This window comes from Eucyclogobius newberryi, unplaced genomic scaffold, assembly GCF_026437365.1.
Source record: "Eucyclogobius newberryi isolate DKJ021-1_F unplaced genomic scaffold, fEucNew1.0.hap1 SCAF_11, whole genome shotgun sequence".
Taxonomy (NCBI): domain Eukaryota; kingdom Metazoa; phylum Chordata; class Actinopteri; order Gobiiformes; family Gobiidae; genus Eucyclogobius; species Eucyclogobius newberryi.
The window spans coordinates 21,050,454-21,076,420 of record NW_027315735.1 but is presented as its reverse complement, the minus strand read 5'-3'; the positions used below and the strand labels follow the sequence as shown (position 1 = coordinate 21,076,420).

Here is a 25,967-nt window from a genome sequence, read left to right as displayed (position 1 = left end):
TCCTCCTCACTTCTCTCTCTCTCTCTCCTCCTCCTCACTTCTCTCTCCCTCTTCCTCACTTCTCTCTCCTCTTCCTCACTTCTCTCTCTCTCCTCTCTCTCTTCTCTCTCTCTTCCTCCTCCTCACTTCTCTCTCTCTCCTCCTCCTCCTCCTCACTTCTCTCTCCTCCTCCTCACTTCTCTCTCTCTCCTCTCTCTCCCTCCTCCTCACTTCTCTCTCCTCCTCCTCACTTCTCTCTCTCTCCTCTCTCTCCCTCCTCCTCACTTCTCTCTCCCTCCTCTCTCTCTTCTCTCTCTCTTCCTCCTCCTCACTTCTCTCTCTCTCCTCCTCCTCCTCACTTCTCTCTCTCTCTCCTCTCTCCTCCTCCTCACTTCTCTCTCCCTCCTCCTCACTTCTCTCTCCTCCTCCTCACTTCTCTCTCTCTCCTCTCTCTACTCCTCCTCACTTTTCTCTTCCTCCTCTCTCTCCTCCTCACTTCTCTCTCCCTCCTCTCTTTCCTCCTCCTCACTTCTCTCTCCTGTCTCTCCTCTCTCTCCTCTCTCTCCTCCTCCTCCTCCTCCTCCTCCTCCTCCTCCTCCTCCTCCTCCTCCTCCTCCTCACTTCTCTCTCTCTCTTCTCTCTCCTCCTCCTCACTTCTCTCTCCCTCCTCTCTCTCTCTCTCTCCTCCTCCTCCTCCTCCTCCTCCTCCTCCTCCTCACTTCTCTCTCCTTCCTCTCTCCCCTCTCTCTACTCCTCCTCACTTCTCTCTCTCTTCTCTCTCCTCCTCACTTCTCTCTCTCCTCTCTACTCCTCCTCACTTCTCTCTTTCTTCTCTCCTCCTCCTCCTCCTAACTTCTCTCTCTCTCCTCATCCTCACTTCTCTCTCCCTCCTCTCTCTCTCCTCCTCCTCACTTCTCTCTCCCTCCTCTCTCTCTCCTCTCTCTACTCCTCCTCCTCACTTCTCTCTCTCTCCTCTCTCTCTTCTCTCTCTCTCCTCTCTCTCCTCTCCCTCCTCTCTCTTCTCTCTTCTCTTTTCTCTCTCCTCTCTCGTGGTCCCTTGCTCTGCCGCGTGTAAACTCATGAAGCAGCGGCATAAAAACAAATGTACTCGCTGACAGTAGTTGATATGCAGGAGTGTGCCCCCCGTAACTGACCGGTCGTCCTAAACAGATTGTTGGAGCTGGCTTGTTGGAGCGCTGGGCTTGCACTAGTGTAGACCTCCGTGTATAACCGGTAGTTTGGCGTGTTTACTGTGGCACTGACGTCTGTAGTCTTGTTGACACGCTGGCCGCTGTACTCTCAGTATTATTTTTATACAGGGCGTAGTTTAATAGTAAATTGACTATGGTGTTTCTATGTCAACATGACCAGCTCTGTTAGGCGCAACTACTGTCCAGGCCCTGGACTACAGTTCCATAATAAATAACAGACATGGCAACAATTTTCTCTCACTAGTCTCATTTGTAGTAAATAAAAATGAATAACAAAAGCCATATCTTATTTTTTCATATACAGTACAGCAATGCTATACACAAATGGCCATTGGATTGCTTCATAGACCTTTAACTGAAGTTGTGTTGGACTGACAGCTCAGCTCAAATAAATTCAGATCCGATTAATCTTACTTAGGCACAACCCCCTGTGTTTGTGCCACAAAGGAAAATCCGCACCCCACCAGGCCCTATAGGGAGAAGGACTTGAGTTTTCCATCTCAATTTGCCAGGTCATCCTTGACCAAAAGTAACAGGAAGCCAAAAGCAAAATGACAGATGAAACCTATTTGCCTTAGTTCTTTTAACAGAATAATCCTGTAGGAATGTATCTCCAGCTGTGGACACCTATAAGCCTCACCTTTGAACCCTGCAGTCCAAAGACTGTACACTGTATTAGTCCAACACCCCTCAGAGTGGGGCAGTAATTTGGTTTTCTGTACGTGCATGTGAACGTAGTGACCGTGACTAAATAATTAACTTTTCTGTATGTGAGAGAAGGATAAAAGACAGAAAACGTCCATCAAAAGGCCTTTGAAGTTCACAATTGAATGTAAAACAGAATTGGTTGTGCACTTACAAGACACTTTTGTTCAGTTTTGTTTGTTGTTATTTTCTATTTTCAAGTTATAAAAAAAACTTCCTGTCACCAAGTGGGCAACTTCAGCCAGGACAAAGAGCTCTATCTTCTGGTCAAATAAAGGTACAAGTTAATTTCTTTCAGTTACCGGTAGTCTTCTTATATGAGCTAAATCAGGGGTTTCATGGAGGGCCGCTTTTTGAAACATTAAGCAGTTAATGTATTTTTACATTAAAGTAAAGTAAAGATACCGGTAAATGAAATAGCTGTATTTTTAGTTGTTCTTCAACTTTTGTATCCCAACCAAGGAAACATCATAATATTAGATATGTATCATGCTCCTCCAGCCCCAGTCCTCTATAACCATTTGGACTGAAGTGGCAATATATTGGAAATATTGAAATGGTAGATTTGACAATATCTAAAGTTTTGAGTAGGTTATAGTTACTGTTGAACGGCTGAAAAATTTAAAAACTTACCTTGTAATCTTTAAATAGTATAAAGTAATATTTCATCACTATTGTGGTTAATTTTACAGTCCATTAAATTAGATTAAATGTAATCTCAACCAAGATATATATTTAGTTGTGTCTCAGTTTTAATGACAGATTTCCAAGTACGCTCTACAAAGTACTTCCTTCATGTATCCACAGTGATCTACTTAATTGTAAAATTATGTTGCTGCATAAATTGTACACATACTTATAATAGGAACTTATGTGTTTTTATTTTTCAAAATGCTACGGTAAGGGCAGTGTTTGGAGGTGGTTGAGCGTAGCTGGAGCTTTTTCTTCTGTTCCTTCACATTGGCCAGTCTCCACAGCCTAATGGCTTTGCCTCTGCTCCTTCTTCTTCTTCAGAGCCCTCCCCTGACCTTCCTTCTGATCAGGCAACAGAACTCCTGTGGTGCGTGGAGCTCCCCCACCATCTTGGACAGCTTAACTCTGTTTTTGTTATGGGTGATATTCACTGTCCACATCGGAGGTCAAGGCTCCACCCTGAGTGGTGACATCTAGAGTCCAGTTTACCATCATTGACAGAGATCTTGGGCACTTGTTGTGTCTTTGAAGCTCTTCTATACCCATGTCCTGGTCTTTCATTTTAATTTAAATTTTCACGTATTAAATTACCCTTTTGGAAGCAGCGAGTTCACGTTTAAAGTTGACCCTACATCCTCGGAGGTACAAGGTGCCTGGATGGTGGCAGTTGCAGCACATACCTCCTGCAGTTTCTCTTATGATGCTGGCTCTATAGTGCCCCCTGTTGGTGCTCGTCTCTGAGTACAGCTCTCCGTTTGAAGAGTTACTCAATTCATCTTCCTCTAAAATGAACCAGGCCTTTATGGTAATTATTTTTGCTAATATTGTTTACAGGTAAAGATTTGTGCATTTCTGGCTAAAATTGAATGGGGTTATCAGGAGAATAAATAAAATGTGCATTGTTAATTCATAAATTAACCCAATTTCCATGTAAACCTAGTAATATTAAGATGTGTCTGTCTGCATTGTACATTGTATAAGGCTCTCAACTTATTTTAGTTGTTTTTGTTTTGTAGTTCTTTTAATCAGACAGGCAGATATTTATGTTGCTGCTTCTGACAGAATTAGCCACAGTAGACCTTTTTAACTCTTATCTTCACACTAAGTGCCAAGGAATTACCAATTACACTATTACAACAGGGATACAAAAATAACAGTTTACTTAAGGAGAAAACAGTCAAATAATCAGGACATAAAATGTGACATTACAAACGTCTATAATCTTACAGTTAAATCTCTCATATAGTACGTTTGTTGGTTTATGGTTCATATCTCTGTAATTACTGGGTCTATCCACACTAAACAAAAACTGGCACAAAGCTCACTATTTTCTATGTCAACATCAAAACAAAATGGATGTTACGTTTGCACAATAGTTTTAGAATGTAGTGCCATCATTCAGCCCCAAAGACGTAATTGTGGGTTCAATATATGTGGATTTCTTCTTTGGGTATTTCTTTCATTAAATATAAATCCCCCATACAGTTCCATAGGCCCTTGCCCACCATCTGAGATTATGATGACATCAAATTACAGAATGTGAACACAAGCACTCCAGCTCATGTTCCTGCAGCCACAGTATCCTCCTTTTGTTCAACAAATGCATTTATTTTCAGTATTGTTTTTCAATTTAGTGTTAGTGTTAAATTAAAAAATGAAATGAATTAGTTGCAAGAATGATTTAAGCTTAGATATTTATCTCAGTGCATTTAGGCATGACATGATATAACGTGCTTTTGGGCGCAGTGCCAAATCATTTGAGAGTCAATACTAACCAAAGGACCTCTTACTTTTTCACTGTGTTTGAGAGATTTTGTTCATGAAGGCATTTTGGCAGGACCATTTCTCCTTGGAAGCTTGGCTGTCATTCTCGCTTATTTCTACTTTGTACTGCATATACAGTATTTGGCAAGAAGTATAGCAGAGCCCTGGAGTTTTTGGAACGGCTTGGAAACATTTGCAGACTGACAGGCGTCAACATCATCTTACAAGAGAGATGTTGGGGAATTCAATCCGATTTGACATTGTGTTTTATAGAGGTATTTGATGCTTTCTCACAGCAACGGCCAAAAAAAAGTAACGCTACACTTTGTTTGCGCGTCTGACAAAGTTTAAGTGGTCGCTCCAGAAGGTTTCTACCGTAGTTTGAATAACTTTCACATTTGGACGTAGTCTTGCAAGAATAATTTGTGATTTGAATGGGAACAGCTAGCAAGTTAGACTTCAATAATTATTTTAAAAGCATGCACTGTGAACTGAAAAAATCCAACTCTTTGGCTCAATGGGGAGAACAAGGTTTTTTAAAAGAGATATTACAATGCATCAAAGACAGTATTATGTGTAAAAGGCTAAATATGCAGACAGAGTTATCTGGAAATGTACTCTGTGCCATCAGTTTTGCATCAGAGTTTTCCATTGGCCTAAAACCCCTTTAGGACGCTCTTATAACACTGCTACCATTTTGACATAGTTAAGGAAATTCCATCTATTAGACCTAATTATCATTCTTCAATCTGTTTCTACTTAAATAAGGTCCAGACAGCAATCAATGAAAGCACAAACACACAGAGGCAATATGGTTTTCATTTTCATTATTGTGAGGAGGGTTGGTTGGTGGGCAGGGGAGCGAGTGCGTCTCACGGTACCTGAAAAAAAGTCTAAAATATCTAATCCCATGATTCTATTAACACAAGGCCATAACACATCATTCTTCTCAGCTCCCAAACGACACGCAGGTGGTGAAGCTTAGCTCACAGCTCATGACGGGATAATAGTAGCTCTCATTGCTGACCACAGGGGGGCAACAGAGGCCAATAAACACAGCAAGGTGCACTTTTACAAGGAAGCTCCATTTAACCTCTTTAATTACTGGCCAATCATTTAGGAAACTGTACTGCAAGTTAAAACAAAACAGTTTCCAGTATCCAGTAGATTCATAGCAGGCGCTCTTCCTCTTAATCTAATCCAGCTTTCTCTTCAAGCACTAAAACAAAGCAGGAATACATCTTTGTGACACATCTCCTTGGATCCAACCTTGTGCTCACTGCTGTTAACGTGAAGACATTTCCTCATCAGGTTCTACAGACATATTACATCACTCCGTCGTGGAACACTTTTTCACCATTAATCTTAATTACACCAATTCTTCCCAAAAACTCACCAGTCTCCTCACTGCATCATACATCTCACTTTTGAGGGAGCGGCTTTTTTTAACAAGACTCTACAACTCATATCAATCAAATTGAGAAGCACTCCAGGAATGTGTTCAGAACGTAGACTGGACATGATGTATGGCGATCTAAAGCCGCCATGGTACAGAATGTGGGACCCTCGGAACAGACACAAATACGAGCAGACTTTATATAGACAATAGTTTATTGCAAGGCTTTCCTGACCACGTGAACATGTATTTGCCCTGTACTGTAATCAGTGCATGACGTGGCCCTCTGTGTTGCTCCTGGAAGACAATGACTATAATTGCCTGAATAAACAATTACTCAGCAGGAAGCAGGAACTGATGAACTAAAAGAAAAAGATATTTTTTTACTAGTTGTTCTCTTAGGGATAAATGTGCCAGTGTTTTACTTGCCTTGAGAAATAGATGTACAAAGATGAATTATACTCATATCAATCAGTCTGTCATAAGTGAGGAAAGATGTTCAAGTTCAACATGACCTGCTTTCGAGGGGCACATGGATCTTCTTCAGGGCAGAAAGCACTGGCCGTCACCCGTCTTCATGCTGTTTATGAGCACACTCCTGCTTTGTAGCTCAACAGTCAGACCATGGCACCAGCTGTGCTGTGGTTAGGGGTTAGACTCCCACTGTGGCTCCTCAAATTGGAACTGGATGTTCGCTCTGCACAGAAACGTCAATAATAAAAAATAATCCTTTAAATTGCTAATGGTGCATTTGTGCCTTTTGAGCCGAGTAGGTGCCTAAAAGTAATTAGCACATTTACATTTTCTTTCATGGGGCTCCTGCTGTCTGAGAACTGACCGCCACCACTGAGAACAGTGTAAAATCAAAGGGATCCTGTTGTGCCGTTGGGCCTGTGGGCCAATCAGACGTCTACTTCTGGCTTGAATTATGACATGAAGCTCTAAAGCCCTAGTCAAAGGAACCCTGAGTGCGCATAAAACCCATTCTAACCTGGTATAGAACCAGCATATTTGCATGAATGTGGAATAATTAAATGTCAGTGTTGTGACTGTGAGTAACACAACAGCACTTGATGGATGAGTAGAGAGAAGAGAGAGCATGACAAAGGCAGCAGGAGTAAAAGACTGGCAGCTGCTGTAATACCAACCTAAGCTCTAGCTTCAAGACAAAACAAAGAAAGAGAAGATCCGAGGGTCTAAGGCCTCAGAGCAGCCCTTCTAGAACATTCTTCTATTTCTTCCTTTTAAGGCCACAGCTTTCAATGAGCTGAAGAAGATAATGAGTGTCTGGAGCAGAGAGTAAATCTGACTCAGATTCAGCTGAGGAGTTGTTTGAGTCCAGTCCATAGACTGCTATGAGGCTTTGGGACAAAGATCAGCAGCGATAACGACTAAGACAGAGGTGCACACAGTCGGCAGGACCAGAGAAGCTGAGAGCAGAACACGATAACATCATGCATTAACTTAAAAGCATACTTTAATGAAAGTCCACCACGAGCTTTACAGAGGCTCATATGGGTCCCACATCGGTTAGGAAAATATTGTTACTGAGCTGAGCAATACGTTTCTGTACTTCTCACATTTATTTGAGCCTCCAGAGTAATACCATTATAGTTTAAAACAGAGGTCAAGGTTAACTATCCCCAGCTTTAAACGTATCAGTTTTATTATGTGCTAAGAATCTACAGAGTAATAGTAGCTTCCACAATGACCTGATAAAGGAGACATTATTTTCAGGAGGTGTCATGTAAAACAATATGAGGAAACAGACACCAATGAGTTTCCAGACAAAAGCCACTGTAACAAGTGTTTCTCAGCATCTTTGTGGTCCTTCAATTGCCTTAGATCAGCCCACAGACACAAACGACAATAGTCAGACTAATGGAAAACAAATCGCCAAGAAATACTCTACTGTGACGTCAAGAGAAAAGAGTTCTTTGGCCTAATTTAAGACTCAAGTCTTCTTAGCTGCCTTTCCCTTTATTTTGCTTTCCCATTTATTCCCTCCAAACCACAACACTTGTGAGAAATCAGTCCCAGCTGTCAGCACTTTGATTTGATTGTACAACATGTCAATCAAGTTGTGGCACGTTGAAGAAAATCAAATTCTAGTCACTCGTTATTTCAGTTCCCACTGAGCTCTTTGTGCCGGGGGATTAGCTTTGACGTTGGAGCGGCGCAGTCGGGCTGAAACTGACCAGCGCATCTGATCTTTGTTCCATCTACAACGGCAAACTGCACATGAAAGCACTAACTTATTCAAAACAACTTGTTGGGGTTGGCTTTGATATTTTTTGCTCCCAGCAGAACATTCTTGCATGGCAGGGTTTGCATGGCAGCTGTGATTCTATACATCTCTGTTTTACATTCATGATCTTAAGTCTTTCTGAACGCTAACGCTAACGGGCAATTTCACATAGGATATTGATTATGAGGTGAGAATAATGTCTTTACAAAACTCTCCTATTTAAAACCACACTTTCCCAGTCTAACAAGTTAAAATGTTTGCATGTTTGGCCCTTGTTCAATCAGTTTAAATGTTAAGAGTTCAAATCTGTCATGCATCAAACTCTTTGCCACAAATGGGATGTGATTCCAGCTCATGCAGATCTATCCATGAGTCTGGCCCGAAAACAGAAAATCCCAATGTCCTTGTCTTGCATTGAGCATTCTTGCTCGTTGATCAACCATTTTTTGTCCTACCAGACAAATGCGAGCGTGTCTGTTTTTTAGTCCAGTCTTGTCTGATTGTGCTCAAACCAAAAAGACAAATCAGACAGCGTAACGGTATGAAGAAAGGGGATCACATTACTTTACGGTTCATAAGAGAACTGTATGTAGAAATTCTCTGTGTACTCAATGCAGTATTGAGACCTTAAACCGCTGTTTGTTACTGTGTACTTCATTGTAGGAAAAGGTCGCTATTGATTATCAAAACTTTACCAGTAAATAGCAGTGGCAGTTTTAGTAGCCGCATCATTATTTAAGGTGTACTATGTAATTTTTCTAGTAGAAGGTTTGCCATCTGCTTGTCACCATTAAGATGAATTGCTTGGCCAGGAATGTTCCACACTATGGCATTCAACTTGTTTATAACCATGGAGACAAGCAGGTGACACCAGCTGGCCGTGTTATAAATCAGATCTATGGAGAGGCGATTGTACCATAGCTTGTCACACATACACATTGCCTATTTTGTCGCTTATGAAGATGAATACATTAGGATTATAAAGCACTTTCCAAGATGTTATTTTGTTCATTATTCATTCTCTCCATGTTAGGATGTAGTCACTGCTGCCCTGGGGTCGACTGATGGACGCAAGGATCTGCACCATAAGCCCTCCAACCACCACTAATCACTCACACCACATTCACACATACAAGGAGGCTGCGCTTTCTCGCGACTGAGCCACTGCCGCCCAAGCAAACATTGTCTTTCTGAAAAGACTGATGCTCACATGATAATATAGGGACAGGAGACAGAAGCCACGGGCTGTTTAGATAAGGATTAAAGTAGGAATATACACATACGGTCACATTTACTTCTAATTGACACAAAAAGTTGTGTTAAGACTCATCTGTGAAGTTCAATTTCGCCATAATCTTTGTCTCTTGGCTCCCAGACAGTTTAAAAGCTTTCTATTTATGTTTCACACCATTCTCCCATTTTGAGTTTGCTGTGAAGGAGCGAGCGCTGCAAGACGTCCTGGTTTTGGCCGGACAGCTGCTCTAAAACAGTAATTTAAGTCTCTTAACCAACCATGACTTGTCAAACATGTAGAGTCGGCTGCGACATGGTAACAAGTAAAACGCCTCATTGAATCTCACCCAAGGCCCCAGGGAAAATAAAAGCAAAAATACCATTTTGCTCTTACGGTCTAGTGCACCTATTAATCAAATATGTGATTTTACAAGCAGCTCAGGAGCTTGCCTGTCATAAGCAGTAAGTTCATATTGGAAGGTAAGGTACTTAGATGCTGGATTTGTGTCAAAAAGATTTGGCTCAAAGAACAAAGGTGCTGCAGATCACTTTTGAATAAATTGCGTAGCGCAGTCCTCTTGCGTTTTCATTTGTTTGTACTTGTGTTAGGATCTGTCACTTATCCGATATAATAGATGCTGTCAAACATCCCTGCCATCATCTGGCACTACTTTTCCTTTTATAAAGTATAGCCACCACCACCTGCTTTCTATGTCCAACACACTGTTCACAACCCCCAAGATTCAAAATTAGAAACAGAGACAAATATTGAACATCCATATAAAAACACACTAAAATGTCGGTCCACTTTTGTTTTGTTCATTTGGTCCATTCTGACCCTGCAGACTAAATAAGAATCTGCCCAAATTACGATGTTAGAGTCTGTTCTCGCCTACATTTGTCTATTACCTTCGTGATGCCCGAGGCAAGTACAAAAAATTATCGTAACATACTTGCATATTATAACTCTCAAGAATGACTATATATCAGTTTTTGAAGTATTATAAAGTATACATAAGTTGAATAGTAAAATTTAGCAAATTATCCACGTATCCCCTTTGACATTTATTTTTGTATTTTATTTACTGTAATATTTACTCTTCAAAGATTTGCATTCAGCTAATCTTTTTTTTTTTTTTTTTTATAAACTATTAGGAATCAATTCCTTTAAGCTCTGCATTATTTCAAAAGCTGAATTACAAAACTACAAGATCCAGCTAAAATCAGCTAACACTATTGGGTCTCTTTCCACTAATTGCTTTAGAAAACTTGTTGAGAAGCTGAACAACAGGAGATGACAGCTGACGATGTTTTCCTTCAGGGACTAAAGTCAACAGCCCAGAGGAAACCTGACATGAAAGCGCTCACACTCCTCTGCGGTTTTACTCACATGGACCAGTCATTGATTAACCCATAAATCATCCTCATCCTGTGCCTCAGGTGTCGGAGCGTCCCCCCCGACATCAGTGAGATGATGCGGCCCAACCCTACTCCTTACAGCGACCTGAGCGGAGGCGGGACATGCCATATTGTGGCAGAAACCCAGCAGGGAGAGGCCAGGTGCGGCAAGTACAGCAGAAGCAAGGGGAAAAAATAGTAAAGAGGGTTGGGTAGTGGAAAAAAACAGTCTTGGGATTAGAGATTGTTATTTTTAAACGACAGGGAGGGATGAGGAAAGAAAACTGAGGGTTAAGAAGGGATACAAATGTGTTAAAAGGACAAAAGGAGTGGAAGATGGGCTAAATCAAACGCTGTGTAGAACTGCCAAGATGCTAAAATGGGGCAGACAGATACACAGTACAAGAAGAGCACATGGAGGAATGCAGTAAATCCCTGAGTGACCGAACAATCCTCTGGAGAAAGTAAAGAGGAATTTTTATGTGCTGCAGGTGAGCAGAACGGAGAGGGAGCAGAGACAGAGATGGACAGATGGAAAAAGAGGAGCGCGGGGGTGGCCCAGGGAATTGGAGGGAAGCGTGAAAGGGTTCAATTGTAGCGGGGAAAAAACAGGGGACACGCAGGGTAAAAAGAGAGAAAATGACACAAAGTGGTTTAAAATGGCTACCCGGGTGGTTGGACAAGATGGATGGATGCGGAGAAGGAGGGCAAATGGGGCAGAGGACTAATGTTGTAGAGCAGGCAAGACAAATTGAGAGGGCCAGATGCAGAGTAGGAGAGAGGACTGACAATAGCGTGTCTGTGTGAATTATAGCTAGTTTAAGATCGCTTGGTAACTTTAGGAGTATATAAAACAAGGATCGGTCTAGTAATGTGTATAGAAATATTTATTTACATCTGGTCTATTATTTGGAATTGAATATCTTATAGTTGTGGCATGACTCAACCATACATTTACTCCTTGTTTAGATACAAATGGTCTGCAATCACTTAACTTTACAGCTCCCCACACTTGACCTTAAGTCGAGAGGATTCACTCCAAAAGGCAAGTGTTTAAAAGACAACAAAAAGATGGGGTTAGTCTGGAAAGGGAAGAAACGCTGCAAAGAGCAAATAAAAGTTTTGTAGCATGACAGTTGCACAGACTCATCTGGGTCTGAGATCACAGGCAGACAGACAGCACATGTGTAGCGGGTTTAAAGCTGAGACACACTGTTCTTTCAGCAGCTGCCTCATGCAACTAACAAGCCAATAATGTCAATGGCTTGTCAATCACATTATCTTTTCTCATCAAACGTTTCCAGAGTTGGGTCCTAGTCCACTAACGGGGCCCCTCTCTCCTGCGACATATTAGTTATAGCAATTTGTCTGTACTCTGCTGACAGACAAAACAAGAGCAGGAAAGGCAGACAGATTTGTGCTGAGCGATTGCTGGTAGATAGCAATGCATGACAAGTCTCTTACCAATGAAGCTGCGGCACAATAGAGATAATGATTCGCACACGTGCTGTGTTTGCAAGCCCACACAGGGGCACACATTACACTCGTCGTCATCCATGCAGTCAGCGCACAAAGCTGCCTTTGTCGATGACTGGCGGCCTCTCAGTGACTGAGCTCTAAATGTTAAAAACACAGCATCTCGTGCTTGAGTGTGTGTTTATAAGTGAGGGGTTCTGAGTTAACCCCTAGCCCTGTTTAGTGAAAATAACGATGTGTAATCGCTGACACTGTCCTCCTCCATTAATGCAAGTCACTTCCTGTGTGACTAAAGGAACTGCTACACTAAATATTTACTAACTCGATAATGCAAGAAAATGGACGCACAATTGTGTTTCCAGATTTCTTCCCCTTTAATATCATCCTTAAAGTGATATTACAGCACTGTTATATCATCCAGTGAAGGAACACATTCAGTGGGAGCATTTGAGGCCTCAGTGAAAATAATGTGCTTCCACAAATCTCTCTCACAATATAGTCAATTATTGTGAATGGTTTATTTTAACTTAAGACCTTATCTTATCAAGCTAATCTTTTTATCTCGAGCAAATTTCCTTGAATAACAAATATCCTTGGTAATCTCTGTATATATATATTTTTTTTTTCAATTTGTTCCATCAATACATTTTAGGTATGGTATGCTTTTATTTGTACAGGGACAGTGCACAGCAATACATTACCCAAGACTACAGTCATAGGAAAGATGCTTTTACCAGGTTATAGCCCAAATGCAAATTTACACCTGTAGTCCCTGAGCCGGATGGTGGAGTGGAACAGTGGAAATATAGATTAAATGTATCGACAAAATTAACATTAATAAATTAAACCGATATTACATAGGGTCATGTCATTCAAATACTAGTTTAAAATCAGCACGCTTCCTTTCATAAGCACATACATTCAACCTCTCTGCCCATAACCTCACATAAACACATCTAGTACGGTAAATTTTATGTTTTAATATTTATCCCCTGCTCCATTAGTTAATCTTATTTGCCCAAAGTATTATGACATTAGCAAATAGAACAAATGATACAGAAGTACACAAAACAAAAATCATATTCACAATAGGCATTATCCATTTTGTGTCACTAGATACTTGTATAGCTATAGTTTCATGTTTTAAAGTTGTGCACTTGCATAACCAGTATAATGCTTCTCGGGATGTGTGCATTTAGGATTATATTTGTTTGGGGGAAGCAGTGTGGTTGTGCAGGTGTGTACCTCGGAGGTGATGGAAAGGGAGATTCTCATTGATCCTTTAATAAGAGCCCCGGGGCAGTGGAGCACACAGTAAAAAAGGTCCAGAGCAATAAAGACAAACAAAGAAGAAAAAAGAGAATAGGTAAAGATGTTATAAAAGAGCTAGAGGCAACCACAGAGCAGACATGATGCGATCGGTGCATTAATACAAAACAGAAAAGATTTGAGGTGGTTGTCCCGGGATTACCAGGGTGTCTTTGTACCTGGGACTGGTTTGGCTCAGGTAAATCCCTCAGTGTCACAGCAACGAGCTATGTTTTTGGAAGAAGAGCTTCGTGAGATAATGCGATCCAAAAAGGGAAGCAAGAAAAGGGGGAGGGATCAATCGAAGGGGTTAGTCAAAGATGAAAGGCAAAATGGGACATCATAAATTTTCACCAGGACAGAGAAATAATAAACTTTTGCACCCCGCCTCCCTGGCTTTATTTTAATGCGTGAATGTGAGCCAGTCTTTGTTCTCCCCCCGACCCCCAAACTCCTCTCCCCTTGTGCCAATGACTTAAACCCATCTATAAAATTCAAACATTGACTTCCCATTCCTTTTTCCATTTCGTAATGTGTTCCCAAATGAGCACCAACAAGACATTGTGTACAAAAGCTAAGATTTATTCTTTGAGTATTCTCACACAGTAAAAATAATAAATAAACATTTCTCTCAATAAATACTTTAGAGACATATTCAACATTAGCCACAAAATTCAAGGCACATCATTGCAAAATGGACTACTTAAACGAACCAGTCGAAGCTACAACAGAGGAAATCCTAAATAGAAGGCTGTAATTGTCAAACTATGCGTCCTGTTTAATATTCCCTCATTCACTTTCTTGTACATTCACATGAGAAAATCAATGTCAACAATTGAGTTACTTGTTTATATGTTAAGTAAGAACAAATTAAAGGTGCACTATGTAACTTTTCGGGTAGAGAGTAAACCGCTTGCGATGTACAGAAATGTATCGCATTAAACTTATGTCTCTCGATTGTGTGGCATCTTTAAATTTGTATTGCTGGAAAAATACCACAAAAACATGCATTGGTACTGTGAATGGGCTCGCCTATCCACAGATCTGACTTGTAATCTGACGATGTAGGTGTACAGACAAATTTAATGATATACTGTGGAACATTCCAGCCAAAGCAATAACATCTCTGTGGAGACAAGCGGGGGAGCGTACCTTCTGCGAGAGAAAGGACATAGTGAAAATCTCTTCAAACCTTCCTGTAAATTTTAACAGAATTGCAGCACGTAAAATATAAAATATACACTTAATATGGTGAGGTGAAAAAGGTGTTATAAGCAAAAGGTGAAATTATATCGGAGTGAGCGTCCAAAAAAAGCAGCAATTAAACTGATGATGGTTTTGATTTACCACAATGGTGCGTCTTATTCCACTATGACCACCTTTTGTCTGGACAGCATGTGTAGCCCTGTTGTAGAGTTACTGTAACCACGCGGGCAGACGGGATTACTCAGCATCTTTCCCTGTACCCGCTTGACTCACGCCTCCTCCAGTCCTCCTCTGCTTCCTCTCTCCTCATCGCTGCCCTCCTCATCCTCTGGCTATTTCCTTCCCTTTTGTCCCGCACCCATTCACAGTTTTCCCATCTCGCTTTGGGACAATGCGAATGTTTGCTGATTCACACTTGGTTGGGTCACTGAATCAGATGTTTCTCAATGGCTGCCCTGTCTGTACGGCTGCCCATCACTCACTTGACCCCTATGTGTCTCTGTGCCCCGCCACCAACAGCTACATTTCTGTTGATCTTTAAAGCGCCACTGAGTATGTGTTGAACGAGGTTAATCAGATAATCATCTTATGTGTCGGCTTTGTACAATCCTTCATTCATGTCGTCCAGTTGGACATGAATCATTAACCCTCTGTGTGCCTGCAGTTTTTCCAGTCTTATTTGATTTTGTGCAAATTTTGTCTAATACAACTCTTTCTTTTCTCATCCTCAGAGTCTCTTTTTAAGGCGATTAAAGTCCTTAGCCGATCGCCACAGCCAGCTCTGCAGTTCGCGCAGTATCCAAAAACCCTCCACTTTCCTGGCAAAGTCGTTCATCGTGGGTCGCACCGACAGAGAAGAGGAAGGAGGAGACGAGTGCAGGGGGCGTGAGTACAGCTCTTTTCGTAAAGACAGCGGGACCGGCTGCGGTAGAAGGGTGTGCTCCTCTCCGGCCCCATACTGGTATAGCAGGGACAGTGTTGAGAGCGGAGGGGGAATTGTTGACGGCAGGAGTGAGCGCGGAGATCGGTGGTGTTTAGAAGAAGACAAACTTGATTTAGCATAATTTGGAACCAGGGCTGAAAGTCCCGTATCCACGAGAATGCCATCTTCCTTCCTAAGTGTGTCTCCGTTTGGTGCGTTGAGGTTGTAACTGAATGCATTGTTGTTATTTGAGTTGATGTTGTGAATGGAGGTTTGGGTGCCGGGTGGCGATACACCAAATTCTTGCTCCTCAGACAGACTCAACAGCTTTCTCTTTGTGCCCATTGTGTTTTGAGCATCTCTCTCAAAGTCCCAGCCCCATGTCTCCGGTTCTTCCCTTTTTCCACGCCGTCTTCCTCGCTCTTTTGTTCCGGCGGTCCTCCCTCCGGGCATCTCTGCTCCCCTCGCGCCCATCGAGTCCGCGGCGTCTTCCTCGTCGCCCCTGACCACCCTCGTCCTCGTCCGCCTCGTCACGCTTCCCCGCTGTCCCGATTCTGCCCTGGTCCTGGATCGGTACAGGCCGGGGCTCATGAGGGGAGCGGGTCGGTCCCTGTCTCTCTGCGCGTCGCCGCTGATCATCCTCATGTTTGCAGATGAGGCCGGAAGTGCGTACCCCAATGTGGTCATGAGCGCCGATATAGACCCCAGCAGCCCGTCAAGTCCCGTGCAGAAGTGTAACAGCGACGTTTTGAGAGAGGGGCAGAGCGTAGACCGGGCGAGCTCCCGGACGGCCGCCAAGAGGATGGAGTAAGCCTTCTGGTTTTGAGCCAGCCGGGCCTGGTTCTCCAGACCGTGCCAGAGCTCCAGGCGAGTGGCAGCGCTGGGCAGGGACAGGGCGGTGCTGTTGGGCCGTGGGGGGGAGAAATCTTTCTCGTTAAATGGAGGGCCCAGGTATGTGAGCTGTGGAAGAAATTCAGACAAAACTATTGGTCAGTTATGTTTAGATCCTTTGTTTTGTTTTTGGCATTTTCAGATATGAATAGATGCAATTATATTTGTTTTTTTTTTAGAAGAAATAAATATAATTAAATAAAAATACATACAAAGAAAAGACACTGCTTCAACTTATTCAAATCCATCTACACTTAATAACTATTGTTGTGCCCAAACAAAGGTTGTATAACTTACTCAATTGTGTTTATTTTACGATGTTTACCTAAACTTTTTATAGATTTATGTTGTGATCTTTGTTATTTTGTCTTACATTACAGCAATACCGACATTAGTTGCTGACGGTTTTATTTAAAAAGGGCTCTGTAAAAATACACACTTCGCAGTTATTACATTGAATCATAAAAAAGACAGTCTGGGGCCATAAACTTCAACTATCAACAGTAGTATGTTTTAATGAACCCCTGGACCTATAGCGTTTAAAACACATCCCACAAACACATTTGAGACACCTTTAGGGCTGACATTAATTCAACACACTGTTCTCATTCATTAAAATCAAATGGAAAAGTGCTTTCTGTTGTGTTGTTACAGTTTCCAGGAAGCACCCATGTTCTTCATTAGAAAATTAGGAGTATTACTTTCATGTTTGTATAAATAAATCGAACACAAACCAAAATGTGTTAATTAGCCAGGAATTGGATCTTTTTTAAGAGGACATCTTTGGTCCATATGTCCAACACACACTTGCAAAGGGCTAGTGCTGACAATTAACTTTTAGCATGGACAATTACAGCTGAGGAATCTGTTTTGATTGTCTTTCATTTTGCACAGTATTTGTGTTAAATTACTCACATATACGTCTTTGATCTCCTTCAGCTGATACTCCAGGTACTTGGTCAGCTCATAAGTGCTTTCTATGGAGCTCCTCTCGCTGGGATCCAACGCTGAGGCCACGGCAGCGGCCAATAGCACGACCATCTGCGTGTAATGAACTGTAGAGCAAAGATAATAAAAAATCTCATTAAAAATCTCTTTGGTGAGGCTCACATCTCAGGTGTCCAAGAGCTAATTAAAAAACTGTTGAGGTATTTGAAATCAAAACAATGGGATGATATACAACTCTAAAACTAATTATTTAAATGTTGATTCAATACCAATTTCAAGGGGAATTGAATGGGGTTTTGATTAATTTATTTAGTATCTATGGTGATCTTTGAGATGTATGATTCAGTTAAATATTTATTTTAATAATTAAAAATACACTTTGCCAACAAGCTCTGCACGTTATTTTACAAAACCTATTAACGTCATTACCTAAAACGAATTGTAAAACTACTTAATGTGATTTAGTATTACTGTTTTAAGTCCTCCAGTATGCCACTTTCCTCACCACAAGCACCAAATGTGCTCCTCCTTATTCATATATATATTATATAACTATATGATATATTGTGGAACAATTTACAACATAGTTTTGCAAACAGCTCATTTTCTTCATTTTGTGAAGCCACACCAATAGTGTCCAACGGACAAATGCACTAATCTGTCAGACAAAAAGTCCTGCATGTTCATTCCTGATCTCCAAAAGCGCGACATGTGGCTTTCTTTACAATCACAAACATTAATGTGTTTGTATCAGTTGTATGTTTACAGCCGACGGTGCTGTTTACGTTTGCCCTTGTTTGTGTAGGTGTTTCATGTTACAGACTGAGTGTCTGTGAGAATGTTTGGATCCATAATTGAATATGGGGATTAAATTCACATTTTTGTTCACAACAGAGTTTTGAGTATGTTTTTGAGTGTATTTGGGTAGAAGTCTGCCACAGCAGAGATCTTTTAGAGCCCTATGTCTCTGATTTCCAACTGAGAAAATGGGAGCTGCTTTTCAACATCAGGGCCTTTCAAGTTGTTCACCTTTTTTCTTCTTAAGATAACTCACGTTATCTGACTGTCTTCACTCTGCGTCATCCTTTTCCTCTTTGTCCACCCTCATACACTGTGACACAGCCTGTGATTCACGCTTGTAATTGTGTACCAAACATGCCTTTCTTAAGTAGGTGAGAAATGTGTATTGCACAATATTGTGGGTTTCCCTAGAGGACACCTAGGGCCAATGTGGAGCTGCCCTGTAGTAATCTCTGCATTTTCCTTTTCTTCTCCAGTTTCTGTTTTAGATTAAATCCCACTTCAACTCCTCTTACCTTGTTCATGCTCTGGGTTAAAATAACAGCTGACAATTAACCCCGATTAGTTGTCCCACTGCCAGACGTGAGCCCTCTATTTCTGCATATTTTTACATTTAATTTAGAGAATTTAAGGGAAATCAGACTTAAAAATATAAAAAAGGTGCTTTTAAAATCAATTATCTTAATTTAGTTTCTATGAAAACAGAGCAGGTCTACACCTTGGAAGTATGACTCAACTATTTCTAAGTATAGGCTAATATAGGCACTTAAAAAAGGGCAGGGTTGAAACTGATATGTATATCTTATAAATCCCTCATTGCATTACTTAAATAGAGTATGGGTGTGTTTCCACCATAGAAAGTAGGTCGTCCAAAAATGGTGAAAAAAATCGCAACATTTTATGAAAGAAATGTAGGTGAAACTCATGATTCATTCCTAAATGGTCAGCTAATTCACTCCATGCCTTCTCCTTTCTGCCCATAAAAATCCATACAGTCTTGATAATCATTATTAATCAATTGCTTACTTATTGAAAAATATACCATGAGCATGTAACATTATGACCGGATATATATATATATATATATATATATATATATATATATATATATATATATATATATATATATATATATATATATATATATATATATATATATATATATATATATATATATACTTAATCAAAATTGGATTTAAACTGTAAAAGACATCTCCTTAAAAGTGACCTGCATACCAAGAGCTGATCCATTTTGAGAAACACAAATATATAGTGGAAAATATGGCTCCAAAGCTCTTGTTTATTAAAAGAAGAGACAGGTGAATTCAAACCTTGTATTATTCTTGTATCCAGGCGATGTTAGAAAAAATAAAGAGTTATGAACATGTAAAGTCATCCCGGGTATATAGGACAAATTGAATAATAGCTTGGGAATCTGACAGTTTGAAATTAAAAAAGGATTAGACAAACTTGACTGACAGGGACACAAAACCGAACAAACAATCCCCAGCAGCAGAATGTTGAAAAAGCTCTGTTAATAGCTGGTAATGCACCCTTGTACCTGTTCCGCCTTGCTAATCGGCAACATCAAAGCATCCTCACTAGACTATTATCTAAAACACTGTGGTTGGGTCCTGGACACTCCCACTGGCTCCCACACACACCTTGCATGTACTTCATGTTCGGGAAAACCCACCTCTCTCAAGCAGCCTCTTCACCCGTCAACAACATTAGATGTTTTACGTTTGGAGCTTTTCACGCCACGTGTTCCTTCTCTGTTTGTGTCTAAACAAGCCCCTAATCAGCAATGTAAACAGCCTGGAAGCTAAAGGACTGCCAGTATGCATAAACAGGTACAAATGTAGGGGGGAAAACATGGAATGAAGCAAAATTGTCCAAAAATCAACGTGAAATATTTCCTTTTGTCTCTTGCCACATGCTTTTGAGAGATGATTGCCAGACGGGTTCTTGTTTTGACTGATCGCTGACATGTCTGAAAACATCCTTGGCTTAAACTGCATGAGATAAGTCGTATCCAGATAATTTGTTATATAATAATATATTGAGTAAGTGCAGTGACTTCAGAGCGGGCCCTGGGGGTTCGGGGTGGGGTGTAGGTGGGGGATGTGCATGGGTTGTACCTGGCAGCGGGGCAGGGCTGAATCCAGAACTTTCTCTGAAGACGGATTGCGTTACAGCGACACAGGGGTTCCCTAAACCAGCCGGCCGTGACCTGTTCCTCGTGTGGGTCTCCATGTGTTTCTGGGCTCGTATCCTGACATTGGCCCAACACAAACTTGATTCCGAGTAAAAAGGAGAGTAAGATTTTGTTTGAACAATAAGATTGCCAGGTGGGCTGGGAGTGTTAGAGTTGCATAATTCATATTTGTGAATCGATGCATAGACCCGAGAACACTTTTTTGTCTTTCAACTCAAGTGTCCCAACTCATTAGCAATAATTTTAGCAATTAATGTGTGTGTTGTTGTTTTTTAAGGTTTGACCAATTTTGTTCCTCAAACTTTCTTAGAATTTGGTTTGTATTTTAGGCATATTTATTACACAACTAACAAAGATTTTATCAAGTGTTTTGACTTTTGGAAATTATTAGAAATTAAAATGAAGGAATTAAAATCCAAAATTGTGGCAAAATGTATATTCTTTAATATTGCTTTAGCTCATAACTGACATTTGAAACTATCTATCTATTTATTTATTTTTTTACACTAGCTGCTTGAGGTTGATGTAAGGTGGTGTTTTAAAAATTACATTTGAACAACTTTTGGTAGTGTGAAAATACAAAATCCAACTCTGCAATTTAGCAAATCAACATATGACATATGCCAATCTGAGGATGTACTGATCAGGTCCAAAAAGGATTCATATTACCATTTAAAACATGCTCTGAAACGACCAAACACATAACTGCTGTACATCAACAGGAGATGAGATTTTACACCGTTTTGTCATTGCACAGAAGTCCTTAAATGCACCACAAGAAAAAGTTTAGTGACAGCACTTAATTTACTGCCTTGTCACATACCTGTTATTACAGCTCTTTATGGGTGAATAACAGCGCAGTTTGTTGAGTGATATTAAAGACAGGTTTAAAGTCTAAGCATCAGAAAAAAGCGCTGAGTTTAATTTATCCCAGAGCTCGTTTGATTCACTTTATAATGTTTGTTTTATTTCCATCCAGACTCAATAAAAACGATCTGATTACAGCCGTGATACTGATGAACGTGTACAAGCTTCCCCTTTGGCTTCACTTCTAACATGCCTCATTCAACTCGGAGACTAAAATAGGTAGAAACGGCACTGTCCAGTTTCTTTATTGCTGGAAAGTGAATCAATGCACTAAAAAAAATAAATGAAAAGAAGACGATCAAATCAAAAGTGAGCTTAGTGTCCAAACCAGTCCTCCGGCATAAAAAATATTCAGTTCAAGATTTTTCTTTTTTTGCTACAAAGGTCATATCTTTGGTTTGAATTTAAAAATGTCATAACATTTCCAGTGTTTTTGATCCACCGCAAAAACAAATTTAAATAAGAAAAGCATTATCATATCCCAAAGTTACGTATATTGTTGGGGTCAAATATTTTTGGCAAGGTTTCTGTACATTATTTGTCAGTCGTTGCATCATTTTTCCCAATATTTTAAACAGAGTTTCCCTTTCATCTGATTTGCATTGCGTGTTTACTGTCAGTTACAGCAAACAGACAAGGAGCCTGAAGGCAGATTGTGAGTCTTTACTGACAGATCAGACTCATCATTGCCAAGTTCAAAACTGTATTTAGCAACAATTATTTGGTAAAACACGTCTAGTAGAACAACTCCTGCTTTATCCTTCCACAGCGTTGTATGCCATAGAAGTGAGTGATCTTCGGAGGGAATACATTGTTTTGTGACTTTGTACAGAAAAATTCTGATTTATTTGCAGCTTGTCCTAAATCAAACGGGCATTCCTGTGCTAACTCAATGCACACGAGCGTTCACTGACTAATTAGAATACAAACAATCCCTACTTTATGTACACAATATACCGATAAAAACATGGGTTTCACTATTACAGGTTGCCAAGTGTCGTCTCAAAAACCCCAAAATAAGAAAGAAGATATAATTTAATCATTTTTTGTTTCACATCTTTATCCCTTTTGTGAAACTTTAACTTTAACACTCTGCAGCTCGTCTTGGCTGTCTTCACCTTTGCAGTAAATTGCCGTTCATCATCACATACTTTTTGAATCCATGGATTCCCTCCCCTTCATATCTGCTTTTTATCACCATGTTTGGTTTCAATCTCTCGTCGCTTGATCACGCTGCCCCCGCTCCTTAGATCCTCTGGAAAGATCAAACTTTGATTCCTTAGTCTCCTTCCTTTCGCTCCATAATTACCTTTCCTCCTCTCTTCCTTTCACTAATTGGCAACACGCTTTTCCCGGCTTCATCTTTTCTTCATTTAAATCCAGACTCCCTCCACATCCTTGTTCACAAACCGCTCTTTTTTATGTCTGAACCAGGGTTCTTAACTAGCCCGGTCAGGTCAAGTGCATCTGACATTATTTTGAAACTTTTGCATAAGTTTTTATCGAATTGCTTCAATATGTTTAAAGATATCTTGCTTACATCACTTTGTTCTGACTGTATTTTATATGATTTATACCATATTTACACTTGGAGCAACTTTTTATTACTTACTTTTATCTTTCTTAGGTCAATGGACCAAATCTGATCTTTATTTGCCTCAATAAAAAGTTACTTTTGAGATAAAAACAACTCCTGAAGTATATTTTTTTCACAGCCGTTACTAACAATGGCCCAACACCTGTTTTTGTTAAATGCTTGTTCATCAAATTTACCAAAAGTGAACCATGTCTGCTGAGACTGGTCAGGACAATGGGCCATATAAATCTCTTAATGTGTTATTTTTACTGTCATACAAATCTGTTTACTAATTATGTGAGTATGTGTGTAGATTGCATCAGGCACAGGAAGGGCATCTGGTGTTAAAGTTTGCTTTCTTATAAAAAAAAAAATGTATTTTTGTCATACACAACTCTCATAATAACAGTTGAATTATTTTACTTAGTTCTAGTGTCTCGCTTTTCAGCTCCAAGAGAACATTTTAAGACACCTTTGTAATACCTACAAAGGTGTCTTAAGTAGGACATCACTTTTTAGTTCCATATTTTGTATTGATTAATATGATTTCCTCTACGTAAAAAAAAAATTAAAAAAATATTGTAAATTCCCTTAACATAAACTTTTAACTTGTCAGACAGTTGGATTGTGCAGCCATGTTTATATTGGCTTTCATGATGCTTTGATTGCTAATTAAGGCGCCTCTTTCCTCTCTGCAGAAGAAGTTCCTGAGTGGCGATACTGTCGATGAATGACGGGACGAGAAGGAGCCGAGAATAAGGAGCTGGTGTACAGAGGGAGCTGGTGGGAGAGAGTTTACTGAAGCGAGGGGCCATGTTAATTTGGGAAAAATGTAAACAGCATGTGTAACTGTTCAAAGCGTGACCGACTCATTTTATATCATTCCCCTTTTCTGTGTGTTTCCCTTTGGGTGCTGCTAACTTCTGTCAAACGGGAATCTGCACTGCATTAACCCCTCCACCGCCAGCTCCTCTCCCCCTCCGCTCTCCCTCTATTTACTTTTTTTTTTTTTTTTTTTTTATCAGTCTCCAAGCTTTGCTCTCATTCTCCTGTTGTCTATATACTGCGCACCGTGGAAAATTAAGACGGGCCCAGCGGAAATAAAAAAAATGGAGAAGGTTTCTCCTCTTTGCTCTCTTTTTGTTTTCGCCAAGTGCGTTAGGGTCCAACACACACTAACGGTTTTATGCGAAACACACCGACACTAATTCAAGCCTCACTGCAAAAACATGCCTGTGTGAGACCGAGATACTCCAAACCTCTCTATGTTCCCATGTGTCTACACCGGGAGCACAACATTTGATCAAGAAGAACGAGGCCATATTTTTAGTAAAACACAGGACACATTTTTAGAATCACATAATCCTTTCACCATTAACTGCCATGTCCAACTAACAAGACATTGTAGAAATAAGGTTCCAGCAGTGATTTTAATGGAAGTTTAGAGTAGGATATCACAGGCAAATCCACATAGAATTGACCATATTAAACAGAATCTGGCAGGTGCACTGTATTGCATTATGAAGTACATATATTTAACTTTGTAAAAACGTTTTATTGTTCTAGCACTCCACATAAAACACAAAGAGTATGACACATGTGACAACCTTTTTCATATCTTCAACATTTATAGATACATTTGATAACTGGGAACGACACCCCCTTAAGCTGTTTCCGAATAACATCATAGGATTATGTTCTAGTTCATGTTTGGCCCTTTCCCTTTATTGCAATTGTTGCATTTCTCATTGTTTTCTTTGCTCCCGCGGCTCAGTTGGACATGGAGCAGCAGCCGCACCAGTTCCCTCTGAGGAAACAGTGTGTGTGTGTCCTCTCACACCCTGACTAACATGAATCATGTACTTTCTCATATCAATGACAGCTAACGAGACAAGGGCTTTAGCTGCCTCTGACCCCGACACCCCAATCATTTTTAATGTGCAGAACCCCCACTTTCTAGGATCCTCACTCTTTTGTACACCACCACATTTAAGCAACAAAGGCTATTTTACTTTGCCATTCATCAAATCGTACATATCTTGAAACTGAAATGTTTCTGCTCCTAAAATTTTTAATGCAACAAATGTTGAATAAAAAATAAATACAATTAAAACTTCACAAAAAAGAATAATAATACTCAAAACTTTATATTTCCATAACCATAGCATACATATGGCAAATAATTGATTATTCATAATAGTTTATTTGGCGTGTTTCTAGTTGTAAATTGTGCAACAATTGTGTGCGCAATTATGTAAAAACGCAGTTACTCCTGAAGATGAAAAAATAACAATTGTGACTTTCATTGTAATTATTGATTAAGATCCATCAAAATTATAAATGTGAGAAGAACTTACCTCTGCAAAACTTTTTCATTTTTCCAAATCCTGTTATATCCCCTGAGTGCGCTCTCAGAAGTTCATCTACTCAACACTGTAAAGCTAAAAGAAGCCGACAAGTCTGCAGATTCTGGTAGATTTTTAACTTGAGCCCTATTTCTGAGTCCAAGTGTCTGTGGTTATCATCAGGTGCTGCTCAGTGTCCTCTCTTGAGTAGAAGGCTGCGGGTCTTGTATTGGTGCACAGTCGCGCGCATGGTCTGTGACTGGTTGAATGACGGTGGAGGTTTTTGTAGCTTCCTCCACCTCCTCCCCTGGATCTCCCCTCTCTCCCGGTTTTCCCTGCCCGTGTTTCCCAGTCTCGTAATCCTCCTCCTTGCCCCTGTGCGCGGGTGAATCACCGGGTTGACGCATCAACTCCACTTGACACGAGGCAGTTCATGATCCACGCACGGGGCTCGTCAGACTTGTCCCAGCTCATTTCAGTCTCGGGATAATCGTCATCGTCCTCAAGCCAATCTGACAGCGGCTGTTTGATCTTTACTCTGGTCCTTTGAATGATGTGGTGGGGGGTTCAGGTCATACAAGGCCCCCAGACCTGAACATTCTGCAATATGAACACACATGTCCTTGAAGTTTATGCAGGTTAGTGAAGTAATATGGCTTTCAATTAGGATATTTTATGGCCCGGGTTATAAGCGACACAAAAGCTTTATTTTTTTAGGCCTTTAGATTCAACAATTAATTTCCCAATCAAAATTTGTCCTATTTTGCCCCTTTATTTTGTAT

The 25,967-nt window shown here is 40.4% G+C and overlaps 1 protein-coding gene across 1 annotated transcript; it reads right to left on the bottom strand.

The window, feature by feature from the left end:
- Positions 1-13,879: 13,879 nt before the first annotated feature.
- Positions 13,880-25,539, bottom strand: clcf1 (cardiotrophin-like cytokine factor 1). Its single transcript, XM_072437783.1, has 3 exons — positions 25,198-25,539; positions 17,346-17,485; positions 13,880-16,499 (listed from the first exon to the last, which is right to left on the bottom strand). Exons 1-3 carry the CDS (start codon positions 25,214-25,216, stop codon positions 15,345-15,347), a joined length of 1,314 nt encoding a protein of 437 aa, XP_072293884.1. The 5' UTR covers positions 25,217-25,539; the 3' UTR covers positions 13,880-15,344.
- Positions 25,540-25,967: the final 428 nt, after the last annotated feature.

What these genes read in the sequence shown, in the direction of transcription:
- clcf1 (XM_072437783.1), bottom strand. An exon ending in AGGAGATCAAAGACGTATAT is followed by an intron (nt 16,500 to 17,345) that starts GTGAGTAATTTA and finishes TTTCTTCCACAG; the next exon opens with CTCACATACCTGGGCCCTCC.